This window comes from Botryllus schlosseri, chromosome 16, assembly GCF_051294905.1.
Source record: "Botryllus schlosseri isolate E-star chromosome 16, Bs_hap1, whole genome shotgun sequence".
NCBI lineage: Eukaryota > Metazoa > Chordata > Ascidiacea > Stolidobranchia > Styelidae > Botryllus > Botryllus schlosseri.
The window spans coordinates 12,630,164-12,643,831 of record NC_137251.1 but is presented as its reverse complement, the minus strand read 5'-3'; the positions used below and the strand labels follow the sequence as shown (position 1 = coordinate 12,643,831).

Genomic DNA, 13,668 nt, shown 5'->3' with positions numbered 1-13,668 from the left:
ATAATGAAGCGAAAATTGCATTATATAAAAAAGGTTCACAGTGCAGAACCTACCAAGGTTCTGTTGTGAACGCGAACCTCAAAATTTTCGAGGTTCACACGCAGAACGCAAACGTGAACCTCACGTTCACACCATCCCTAAGTTCTATATATCCACCAGTTCTCATTGCACACTAACATTCGAGAAAATCCGTCAAATCACAACGTTTCTCGGTGCGCTCATCGCGGAATATCAACCGACCTTGTTTCCATGAATACAGTGGTTTATTTTATTTCATGTATAGTTAATTTGGCGTTCTTTTGGACTACCAATTCCCCGTTATAACACTCCCGTCGCGCTAGCTACTCGACACCATCCTATCTTTTCATTGTATCGCAGTTTTGTGGTGTTATGAAATGATGAAATGATTATTAAATTGATACTTATACTAATATAGCTCGGGTTATTTTCCACAAAACTATTTGAACCAGGTATTTTATCCTGCAGCGCACTGTGTGTCGAAATCGATAAGGCACTGTAGCCTACGGTAGAACTTTTGAGTGTGACGACCCTCATACTAGGGTTGCCATACGTCCGAAATTTCCCGGACATGTCCGGAATTTCACTGAAAAATCTGCGTCCGGGAGGAATTTCTAAAATATGCCTAAATGTCCGGAATTTTGAAGGCTTGAAGCAGACTCAAAAGTATTTCGTAAATCAGCATAAACAATATTATTTTCAAGCAGATTTCTGCTATTCAAAATTGTTCTTCGCGCAGCGCGCGGGTTAATACAACGTATAATGATATTAGTATGGGCTCCAGGCATACTACCCTCGCCAAAAATGCAATCAAAATAAATATAAATAACCATCATTTACTGAAATAAGTCTGATTGTAATCGCAATTATAAGCTAACGGTATATTCCTAGAGTATGTTAAGGCCGCCTTTATCTGGAGATCGCGATGACATTGGACGTGATCAGCTTAGGCCGTGAGTAAGTTTGGGCAAGCTGATTTTTTTTAGTAATCAGCTTATCAAGTTTTGAGCTTTGCCACGGAACATTTTCAAGTGGGAAATGAGGTTGCGAGCAAAAAAGGTTGGAAACTACCGGATGTGCAACCTGCTGGTGCATTTTATCGTAGCCTAATATATCGAAGAATCAATGTTATTGACAGAATTCATACATAAAATTTAACAGCCAAATGCTTATAGTAAGTGCCCAATAAGTTACGTCGACTAACCTATGGTGGGCCCAAGATCAGTGCTTTTTGGGCGGAAGGGGGAAGGAAAAATGTTGTTTCTGACCTGATTAAAACACATAAACAGATAGCCGCACCGACCTAACTGTAAGGCCAGACACGTCCCGACAGATGATTTCATCCGGCCCGTGAAGGAATCTATTGCAAACCCTAGCAAGTAGCAATCACCAGAGCTCACATTACAGATGGCCCGATTCTGGACCTATGATCCACTTCCTTACTGTATAGTGTATGCAGTCGATGGGCAATGCTTTGGTTGTGTGACGTCATATTGACCGTCAATGTGTTACATCTCATTTTAAAATCCGCTAGTGGGGTCTAAAGAGTGTCCGGAATTTGCTTCACAAAAATATGACAACCCTACCTTATACATTAAAGATGTTTTAAAACTTTTTCGCAAAATTAATTATCTAAATATACTTGCATTTGAGAGCTACAGAATTAAATCGTCAGAATATTTATTCATCGCATCACAAAGGTTGATACTGCTTAGTGTTGTTACCTCAATTCATGTAAAGTTAAAAGCTTGGTGCAGGCTAAATTTATTTTAAGAGAATCTCCACCAAATGCTCAGTTGATTCAGTAGTCATACAAAGCAATAGAACATACCGAAACGTAATACAATTTACTTCCCCGTATTGCCAATCGCAGGGGAGAATTCGGGATGTCTACATCGATCTCGAAACAAATGGTATGAGCCCCTAGGCCTTACCCGATGGTTGTTATCAGGGTTGTAACAGCACTTCGTCAGCCCCCCCAATAAACGTTGGTCTTGGGCCCCCATAGGTTGATAAACCAAGCTTCTGGGGGGCTTTGCCCCCCAGACCCCCCGCAAGCTGTATGCTGTTTACCACTGTACTTGTCAATTGTCATCTACATTTGGTGTCCGTTTAGTGAGTCAGCTTTTCTCGACTGAACGCGCGAAGAGCGAGAAATTTCTTTATTTCATGACTGAATCGGTCAATATGATCCGGAAATGCGTATATATTGCTATTAATTTTTACCCTCTCTCTGCTCACGTAATCTGATCTACCGGTAGAGCTTAATGAGGTGTGTTTGAAAAGGTAGGAACCCTCAATAATAGTTAACCATCTCCGGCTGTAGGCCTATACCCATTGTCAGGAACGAAACAGCACTTCGTCAGGCCCCCAAAAAAACTTGAGTCATGGGCTTCCATTAGGTGATAAACCGTCCACCATCACGTATTTCACTCTTACCACCAAATTATAGTGGTGCCGTTTCGTGAGCCAGCGCTTTCCGTGAAAATTTTCGATAGTTCATGATAAATCAGTTAATAAGATCGGGAATTGCATAGGCCATATATTGCTATGAATTTCTTGTCTCCTCTACTGATATTTACCGGTATAGCATAGTGAGCTGTCTTCGAAACTGTAGAGCCCGTAAATAATAATTAAACATATTCGGGCGGGCGTACCCGTTAGTATTACTTCGTTACGTGAGGTTATTTCGTGACATCCTCTCTGCTATATCAAAAATATAGAATCACCCAAACGTACTAAACTAAAAGTTCGCACGATTTCAAATTGGTATTTCTTCACTGCCATATAATTATTCCCTGCGGGATGGTATTTGTCTTGTGACGTTCAGATTGCCAAGACATTCGACGCAAGTCATTCAGGCGCCTATGGGCAATTAAACCTATACGTAATTTGTATATATAACGAAGTTTTCGGTCAGTATGACGGCAATTCCTTTCGGCCAAGGTTTTCTCGCTGCCGATCGTTCTGGCACACTTATTGGAGTCGCATATTGCATGTCGTAAGACTTTATACGCCTTGGTTCGTCGTGGCGCGGTAATGGCCAACGCTGATATTCCCATTTCTATGAATGTTGCTTATTTTTCTTGGGGAAAGAATACCGAATAATTGAAAAAAAAATTGTCAACTTGAAATCGCGCCCAGCGCGAAAATTTTTTGAAAAAGTTGCACAAATTTTCAAAAAATACCGTATAATTTATGCTAATTCATGAAATAATTTTAGGCCCCCTTTGAGCTCGGCCTCCCTAATGGGGGGGGGGGGGGGGGTGCGGCAGTTACGGCCCTGATTGTTATAACAACCTGGATTTGATCTCGAAAATAGCACATAAACAATCATACCGTTGATTAGTCGAGTGGTCTAATAGTGAAGTCCCAACCCGAAAATGGACTTCGACCACTTACCCATTGTTTTTACTACGGTCCTTGATCTAGGGGGGCGCCGGCCTCGGGCAATTTTTGAAAGGGAGCACTGGAGAAAAAAGGTTAAGAACCACTGCACTAATGCGATCTTTTTAAGGGTCTGTACCTTTCCAAATAAGTGTTCTATACGTGGGCGTTATAATCGATAGTGAAGATTTGGTAAGGAAGTCAATGAGTTGATGTGGTTGCATATGATATTGTATGTAGTTCAGCTCAAAAATGCGTTTCCTACTGATAAAGTTTTGGTTTAGTTAGGTTGTTTTATTGGTTGACGCATTGGAATTGTTTATGACAGTGGACCTGCCCAGAGCATGAACTTTCTTGAAGGGCTATATATTTGAAAGATCCTAGATTATCGTCATAGAAGCCGTATTCCGTGCACGGCAGACGTATTTAGACCGGCGGTCTAGTTTGTTAGCAGTGACACATGCCGACATACCGACACATGCCACAATAATTCAAAACGCTATATTGTTCTTTTATGTTATCCTTTATTCCTTGTAATTCAGTGTGCATGCCTCTTATTCATATGCACTATAGCCTCTAGACCAGGGGTTCTCAGCCCTTTCTGGGCCGTGGCCTATTTTCCGATTTGAAAATGTGCTGTGGCCCACCTCTCATCTTGTAGCCATAATACTGTTCAATACGTGGTTATCAACAGCGGAGATATGCCTATTCCTCTAAAATATGCGCATTTTTCACCTAATTTAGTGATGATATTTAAGTCTACACATCCCGGTACACAAAATCCCGCGAAGCGCGACGAAAGTTTCAAGTTAAATAAATATGCGATTAAAAATGACCAACGAAATAATCTTGGGCCCCTTCGAGCTCCCCAATTGGGAGTCTGGGTGTAGCAGTTACAGCCTGGTAGATCATAGGCTAAAACTCCTGGGTATATTATGATCGTCCGCTGCTCCATTCGCGTCGCGAAACACAATGATCAATCCCTGCAACCAATGTGTATCTGGGATTTTAGTTCCACTATTGTGGGGAATATTATAATCATTCTGGGCCAGCTTCAAATATTTAATTGGTGAATGGGTTCGTACAGAGAAGTGGAAAAAGATTTTTTTTTAATATGCATGCTGTACATTGTACAATGTACAATATAATATATTATGAAGTTGCGATATCAGAATATTCAATCCAATGATACAATCAATTCATGTGACTCTTACGTTACAGCAGGCAGGCCATTTTAAACCGACTCCAAAGAATAATGCTCTCCGTTAAATCCTTAATCCATTACGATTCGTCGCGGTGGTGCAGTATACCTCCACCAGAATTTGCAATTATGGAAATTTTTATCTTAAAATAATACGACCTGCCTAATTACAGTAAATCTATACATCAATTACACCTCATTGCATACCCCTTTCAACGGCATACGACATATGAACCTGCCAAAATACTTGTTTACTTCAGCATTACCTCCCAGTTATTATATACTCAAAATTATTTTAGTTGTGGTTAGCCGTAGGTTGTCATAGCCAGTGGAAAAAGCCGCCGTTTCTTTTAAACGTTTTCGACTTGTACGTACATGCCGACTCCATACGTGCCACTACATCTAATTAGAGTCGGATGAAAAGTTTTAGGTAGCCTACGTATAATTAGATAATATATTTTTTAGCGATTAACATAACAAATGTAACTTGTCTTACATTAACTCTTCGATTTTCTAAATACCTCTGTGGCCCACCTCAAATGCTCCTGTGGCCCACCAGTGGGCCATGGCCCACCCTTTGAGAACCCCTGCTCTAGACGAAGGTGGATAACTAGATATCTCAATAAAAGACTGCTGCAGCGCCTCCCAGCGCCACTCCAAGTCATTTCGCTACCTTCCTATCTTTTCACTATATCGCAATCTTGCATTGCTTTGAACTGATGAACTGGCTCCTCTTTACATCGCCTAGGCCAGGGGTCACCAACACGCGGCCCGCGAGGTCATTTTTTGCGGCCCGCAACTTGATTTGAGATTTCGTAAGAAACCTAAGAAAACATTTTGAAATGCTGAAATTGACGTTCAATGGCCCAAATACTCCCAAGACCAAGACGCTTAGAAAACGGTTTAGGGCAGTGGCTCTGAAACCCCCCTTCTGGGGGCGCGAAAGTATCTGAAGGGGTCGTGAAGCTGCGGTAAACTGAATTTTTTTTCGCGCTTCGCGCGATTTACCCGGATTTGTGGTTATAGTTATTGCTCTGCTGTATATAATCCGGAATTCATATTATAGAATTCTCTCATTAAGATTCATAACCTTTCATGCCACCAAACTATCTGTTGGGATTGTTAGTATTATGGATGCATTTTCATTTTGTGATATGACGATAAGGGGCGTGAAATTTTTCAGTATACTATCATAAAAGGGGCATGTCTAAACAGGTTTAAGAACCACTGGCTTAGGGCTTCCCCACACGATCAAGCTTTACGTGGAGATGGTCTGTCAGCTAGCAACGTATCTCGCTAGCCCCCAAAAGCGTTTCCAGGTATCTTGCACAGCTCAGAGTTTAAAATAAAATGAAATTGATGACAGTGATCCTTTGTTGTATTTATATTCCTTTGATAAAATATTACTTCTTTTGTGGTCACTATACCCTTCGCCTATGTTCGGTAGCACAGTGTTGTACTGACATAGAGTTTTAAAACGTGGTTGCCTACTTCATATCGATATTAAATTCATGCGGCCCGCGGCCGCTTGGAAATTTGAAAAGTGGCCCGCGACCCGTTTTGAGTTGGCGACCCCTGGCCTAGGCCTAGGCAGTTCTCTGATTTCAAAGACTACTCTAAGTCGTTTCGACACCTTCCTACCTTTTCATTGTATCGCAATATTGTGGTATATCCAGGAATGTATAGAACTTCTATATATCCCTGGGTATATCTAATGAAATTGGTAATAAAGTGAACTCAAATATTCAAAAAAAGATTCATTAAATGACTCTGCAGCAGGCTAGCCCAGGCATATACAGACTCCGCTAGTATGTTGACGTTTGTAATTAATCCAAAAATTCAATTATGGTTGCGTAAAATAAGAAGTAGATATAAAGAAATTAGTTGGAGAAGATTGGAGTTATGTTACTGTATCGGGGATTCGGTCCGATACGCACAGCGAAATCGCTGCCGCTGTTGCGATTGTTGCTATAGGTAAGAGCCGTTAGAGGTCGTGTTTTGTTACGATCAGCATAGCTTGTTGTTTACTTTGCTGTCGATGGCTTGTATACCGCAGATCGTACGTTCCTACAGCTACCAGAGATTTCCGGGTGCTTGATGGTTGTTTCAGAAAGATAAACCTTGATGCCAAGCTTGTGTCATGGACCTCGCAGTATATGGCCAGTCTTACAATATACCTCAAGATAATAGCGAAGGTAAGGCGACCTGAAACTCTTTTCTGTGAGAAATCATGACTTCGATTTCAGTTGAGTACAGTTTAAGTAAGATGGTGAATCATATTTTAATTGTGTGGATTCTCTCCTTTTCGTTTTTCTATGTAAAAAATAATGAATTTACATGCTGGAACTATACTTGACATATGCTACTGACTACTGAGCATGACCAGTACACCTTGGTTGACCTATCATTCTTATATTGAATCTCATTTACCATAGTTGTAACATTGCTATGGTTCATTAAGTTATGACTCTTATCAAGGTATATAATGAAGGTTTGATGCTTGTAAAAAGGCAAAACATACTACTTATAGGAGGATATATATGACCTTACGGTACTGCTACAGTACAGTGCTAGGTACATCAACCTGAATATGTGATTTATCTTCAGTTCATAATGCATGGAATCAATTACATGCTACCTCGGTCGGTCAGTACACATCTACCTCAATGTATCACCATTCACCTGGAAATCATTTAATGCAAGACAACATACATATCTCAGGTATGGCTCGATCAAAAACTCTTGAATTCGCAATCAATCGTACTTTGTAGTGTTATACAAGAATGGTAAAAGGTACTATTATTGATGTGTCATTAGCTGAACACTGGAAATCATAACCGCACTATGCCCGACAACAGATGCACATTTTCTATAGAAAATTGATCAAACAAAGATAGTCTACCAGCTACTGTAACCTTTCTGGCATATCTTGGTTAAGGAGGTGCTCAATTATTTTCAATATATTGAATAAAATTATAATACATGATTTATCGGCGCAAGTGTGATGGCAATGTTTGAAACTTATACCAATACTAATGTACTCTATAATGTATTACGAAGTTCCATTGCATTGCACTGCTTTAGTGTGAGAAACTTGAAATATAGGTATCTGCTTTGTTTAAGGTTCTTACAAAATATTGCATTATGGTGTGGTAAGGATGATTGTATTGAATATGGATGGCATCAGTGATGTATATAATAACGGCTAGTCCACTGATTACAATACCCAGCAAGGTGTAATTCCTACTTGGGTTCTCAGTTTCTGCCATTGATCGGGAACTGTCTTAAACATAAAGCTATATATTTTCTAATGGTGTGTTATGGAGAGAGAGACATTTGTGATAGTAGGTCATAGTTCTAATTCTAATGCCATGAATATCTTTCTTTCATGTGCTGACAGCTACCGTATGGCGTTCCATAGAGAAAATAACACTAGTCACACCAATATGCCTTCATTTGTTGAGTCAAGAGTAATAAATTTCTTGAATGACATGGTGTTTGTCAATTGATAGTCATTATGGTAGGGTCAACTGTGTTTGTGACCTATTTCGACATCTGTTTTATAGTGTTCATGGGCAGCACTGAGTTTTTCTGTAGTGCAATCCATCAGAGAGATTCACAGGGCGAACTTTACGAGCTCATGTGCCGTGAGCATTTCGGTATTATTCATGGTTTGTTACTCATTCGACTTTCCTCTGGTGAATGCTGTGCGATGCCGTGTGTTATTTTTAGCTGACCTACTGCACGGCGTTCACGGTACCATTGTATTCAGACAGAACGCACTCAATGTCGTCATCTCAAACTCATTTTTAGTTGTATTTAAACCAGTTGTTTACAGAAAGTGTGCTCATGGTAATCGGCGTCTTAATGCTACTATACCTCTTTGAATGTATTCTTTATTTGCAATAAACACTTCGCTTGATAAAATGAAACTTCGTCCACACCAATCACAAGCTTCTGATGATTGGCCTGGCTTCTCGTGTGTGGATGATAAGAATGTGTAGTATTTCTAGGTATAGATTGTGTAGTTGATATTTACTGTCACCGCTACTGTCTTTGCTATGAATGTGGTTGTGAAGGCGGCAGCACAGAAAAAGTAGGTTTGACCCAACAGATTCTCGTTGCTGATTGTCATCAGATACGTTTTTTTTAATGGTTTCCCGCCACATCATATCCCTGACTTCATTGTTACAGTCACAATCGCCTCAAACGTGAAACACGCGCTGGCAGAGCGCAAGTTCTAGCTCTCCTATTTCTTGTGGAGTAATTCTTGCAAAACAGGAAGTCGCAAATAGGCCATGTCGAATTCTCAGTGCCTTTTTGCATCCAGCTCGCGTAGGAGCGCGATGCCGTTCGGAAATGACCCGTTCGTTAAACGTAGTGAGTTGTCATAGTTTTGCTGGCGTCGGGGTTGATTATGAAATGACGTTGTATTTTACCTTGCCTTATTCTCTAGATATCATAAACGCGATGATTCACGCTGACATTGTGAAGGCCAGTTTTGCCACTCGAGCTTCGAAAAAGAACCAATTAAATAACATCAGGTTAACGAAAAATACGCTACGGTCAACACTATTGCGTAAATCATAAATTATGAGGGGAATTCATCGATTATCATCAATAATGTTACGAGAAGACTTAGCAAAAGACAAATTCAGCACGTTCTCCGTATATCATATACTCCAGTCCAGACCACGTATCGATATTATATATGTATAAAGGTGTCGACAATTTGTCAGGATCTTGAACACTCTGCTACTGATAGAGTTGAGCAGCAGCAGGGCATTTAGTTATACCGCTAGTTCTTGTGCTAAATGATCGCGTGTATACTGATATTAACTACGATCCTTTCTGGTATATATCATGAAAAGCATATCAAAATAGCATCCTCATTAGAATTTGTTTTTTCAAGAAAACACTATAGATTTGCAGAATGTTAACAAAAAAAAAATGCACTAGGACACTAGTTCAAGTCTAAATGCAATAAATCCAGTGTAAAATACTGTGTGTGGCACCACTGTGTGAAGCGTATGCTCATTTCAATTCTACAAATGCGTAGATGCGCGGACTATCTTTGAGCTATATTCTCATTTTGACACGGCTGAAGTAATCCCAGTGCTTTATGTCGCCTGTTTCAATACCCATGGTCGAAATAATTCGCTGTTTGTATCGAGATTATATTGTAAAACAGTGGACGTCCGTGAATCATCGTTATTAGCATTATAATTTATCCCCCATCTGTTGCGTGGCTGAGTCAACCCGGCGATAATTGAAGTAACCCTAAAACCTCGATACACCCAAACGCTTTTGTGGCTGGCGAGCCGATAGCGTTTTATTTCGCCTAATGCAATGTCATGCCGTGTATGACTCGGGGTCCGGTACGCATCGCTGCGGGCGGGTTACGTCAACGCCTGCTCGTGCCCGGCATATGTTTTGCAGTCGCTCACCTTTGATGGGATTAGACACGGTAGTTACGCGGGCCTCGAGAGAGAACGGGCAGCCTGCCAGGAACGGGCCGGATCTAAATACGCGACGCGGGATCGATTATGTTAGCTGTGACGCGGCTCGCCGAGCAGATATCGACAACTTGATAATTCTAAGTGTCTAACTTAATCTAATTTGTGAAATGTTCCTATCAATGCTCTAATTTTAATTTTGATCTGATTTCTGGTGTTTCTGAAAATGCTACACGAGATCTGTTTGGTGCGAAACGAGATTGGTGTACATTAGGGCTCTTCAAAAATGACTTTTTTTTTCAAATCGTACTGGCTAGGCTACTTGATAAAACTGTTAGGTTACCTGATTTAAGCCTACACACAAAATTTGGTTCAATTCCAGCCAGTAACCGCTTTGCTACAGGAGAAGAAAGTTTCTATTTGTTATATAAAAATAAATAGTGAAAAATTTTCAAATTTTCTGTTCACCCCATGAAAGTGTTAGGCTGTCTAAACGATCCTCACCAAATTTGGTTCAATTCCAACCAGTGGAAACGGAATTATTGCCGTCGAAAAATTCGTATTTTATTAAAATAGTATTTACGGTGAGCACAACTATAATAAATAAACAAAGAATCGGTCACCGTAAATACTATTTTATTCAAATCCAAATTTTTCGACGGCAATAACTCCGCTTCCACTGGTTGGAATTGGACCAACTTTGGTGAGCATCGTTTCTATAGACAGCCTAACAGTTTCATGGGGTGAACAAACTGAACATGTTTTAAAATTAGAGCGTATTATATACCTACACAATCTTTCCATTGTGGAAATTTATGTCAGTACGTACATATACGCAATAAACCCAAATGTCATCGTTTCTATAGACAGCCTAACACTTTCATGGGGTGAACAGAAAATTTTCCAATTTTTTATTATTTATTTTTTACATAATAAATAGAAACTTTCTTCTCCTGTAGCAAAGCGGTTACTGGCTGGAATTGAACCAAATTTTGTGTGTAGGCCTAAATTAAGTAACCTAACAATTTTATCAAGTAGCCAGTACGATTTGAGAAAAAAAGTCATTTTTGAAGAGCCCTAGTGTACATACATTTGCCATTCTTGTGCGGGAATGAACTATGATTTCATGTATACCGTTTGTTTTACAGTTTATTCAATTTCCAAGTTGTTCGTTGATAAGTAATTCTAATTTTATTCTAATTTGGAAAACATTGTGTAGCCATTTTCCTAATATAAATATAAAGCTGAAAATGAAAAGCTGATAATTGTATTGCTCTCCAACGAACGATTCAAACTGGCCCGAGATGTACCGCACGAATTGCGAATTTTCGGGATGCGGATCGAATCCTGTTCGAGAAATTGGAACCCTGCCTGATACGATGCGGATCTTGCTTTTCGTCTTCCACTTGGAAAACTCGGGTCCGAAAAAAATCCATGTTCAATTCTGAGCGCTGTGGAGTGTGGCGAACTGGGCATCTACGTCCTTTCCGCTAAGGTCGGGAATTTTCCGATCATGCCCCGGCGGTTTAGGTTTGCTGTTAACGATGCCATGGCGTTGTATGTGCACCGCAGAAAACCGTTGGAGTTGAAGTTTACTCAGTCAATCGAAGAAAACACGCAAAAAGTCGCTTTCCGGGAATTAGAAATTAGGAATCCCGCCCTGACTCGGCAATGGGACAGAAAATACGAATCCGTTTCCGAAAAAGCTTGCCCGGCTCCCGTCCGGTTCATATCCACAATCCTGGTGCTAGGTACTATACCCGAGTTATTTCCCGATTCACGGTGCTGTGTGACCTGTGTGGGATTCGGGGACGAACGTTTGGATAAATGGAGACGTTTCGAATTAATGGATTGCTGAGATCTTGTCTATATACTTATAGACTAATTGTAATTGTATATAAAAAACATCGGATATATGGTATATTTGCATCGAATTCCAATATCCACCCGTACTTTGATTGATGGCGCGAGGCTAATGTTAATATAATCGCATAACCAATAGCAATAACCATCTCTGTAATTGAGGCATTAGTTGTAATGCCGGTGATTTGTCGTTAAACCATACCTTAAAAAAGAGTTCCGTGAGTTCGCAGTTGTCTTGGGTACGAATCATTGCGCGATTGTGCTTGCTCTAGCGGAGGAGGAAAATACATGGCTTCACTCTGAAACGGTACTTTCTGAAGGTTGTCGTTGTTTGTGGTATTCATGGTGTCGACTGCAATGGTCTATGATCGTTTACACCATTTCAGTTTTTGATTCCTTATCGCGTCCCACCTCCAGGCATCTTTTTAAGACGTGGGTCAGATGGCGAGGAGCCATAGAGACTTGAATGAGGTCGGGCTCGAACCCTCAACCCATCGGTGTTGGAGCAGCGGATCTTACCACTACGCTGTCTCGCCGCAAGTTTATGAAGGTGTATCTGTGCTTATAGCCGCGGCGAATCCGTGACACTGCCATTCACCCCGCCTTGATCAGTAACCGTCAAACGAATAACGGCGTCACTTCCTGTCAAAACGATCCATCGCTTACTACGTGCCAGGCCGTTGACTTCGACCGGTTACGCTATACGCCACCCGCGGATAACGTGTGCGTCGGATTCGATCAATAGGCATGGCTCGCGCGGACGCGGAAACATCCGGTATCGGCGCGGAACTGTCCTGCGCGCTGATCGATACAATGCGGTTTTGTCGAAGCGCAATGTTACGAATGCGCGTGATTGGATATCGTGATGAGCTTGGTTAATAGCGATGGTTCGATCCAGTAAAGTGCAGGCGTTTGTGTAGGTTTCAAAACGCGTTGAATATTACGCAGACAAATTTATTACGGTGATCCATTTTACACGAAAATGTTCCGCTACGCCGCACTGCTAATGTGATAATAATAAACGGGATAAACACACTCAGGCTTGCTGCAATGAGAATCTTGCTTGCAGAAAATGTGTCGCTTCAATTTGGCAATCTCAAGGATCTCACTGGCCCGCGGTAAAGTACATATCAAATTAAGTGTACGGGTTTCGTGGTTTTTCGATATTAAAGTACAACTATGTTGTAAAATACGTTGGCTGTAGGCTCTTTTTGCTCTGACAACCATCGTTTGTCTCAATGCAATCGCGCTGTTCGAAGTGGAATTAGCCTCTAACCCTCCTTCCACATTTTCTGCAGTTGGCTTTGTTGTGGCTCGAGTCATTCATTGATATTAGTTTTGCATTTCTAATAGTAAGCTACAATCGTAACTATCGTACACTCGTTACAGGTTGTTGAAATGGATCTTGTCCAAAATATTGATGTGCATTCTAGATCTGCGCGCGGCTTTGTTATCCATGCGCTGAGCCGCGGCTGAGCGTATTTGAGTTGTTTCATTTCATTGTAAAATGGGGTATAGCGATGCCTGGCGCGTTCGCTAAATACGCGGGCGATGTTATTTTCTAGGCTATTCTCCCGAGCGATGAGTTAACCGCCGACGAATTCGATGCGGCGATATCAAGAGCTTCTACGAGGCGAGCGTTTGAGTTCAAGGCCACTTGACCTTGGTCGAGATATGTTCTGGACCCATCGCCTCAATACGGTTCTGTTTTTCCCAGCGCCATCTCGACGAAGCGTTGGTCGT

The 13,668-nt window shown here is 41.0% G+C and overlaps 2 protein-coding genes across 3 annotated transcripts in view; one reads left to right on the top strand and one right to left on the bottom strand.

Annotated features, from left to right (window-relative positions):
- LOC145458884 (beta-1,3-galactosyltransferase 1-like) overlaps positions 1 to 13,668 on the bottom strand; it is a 214,785-nt gene that overhangs the window by 132,589 nt on the left and 68,528 nt on the right. The window lies entirely within an intron of this gene.
- LOC145459304 (nuclear receptor subfamily 6 group A member 1-like) overlaps positions 6,609 to 13,668 on the top strand; it is a 54,304-nt gene continuing 47,244 nt past the window's right edge. Inside the window, exons 1-2 of the mRNA XM_080337950.1 lie at positions 6,609 to 6,801; positions 7,214 to 7,327. Of these exons, the coding sequence (XP_080194076.1) occupies positions 6,747 to 6,801; positions 7,214 to 7,327 (169 nt within the window). The 5' untranslated portion in view covers positions 6,609 to 6,746. The remainder of the gene's footprint in view (positions 6,802 to 7,213; positions 7,328 to 13,668) is intronic.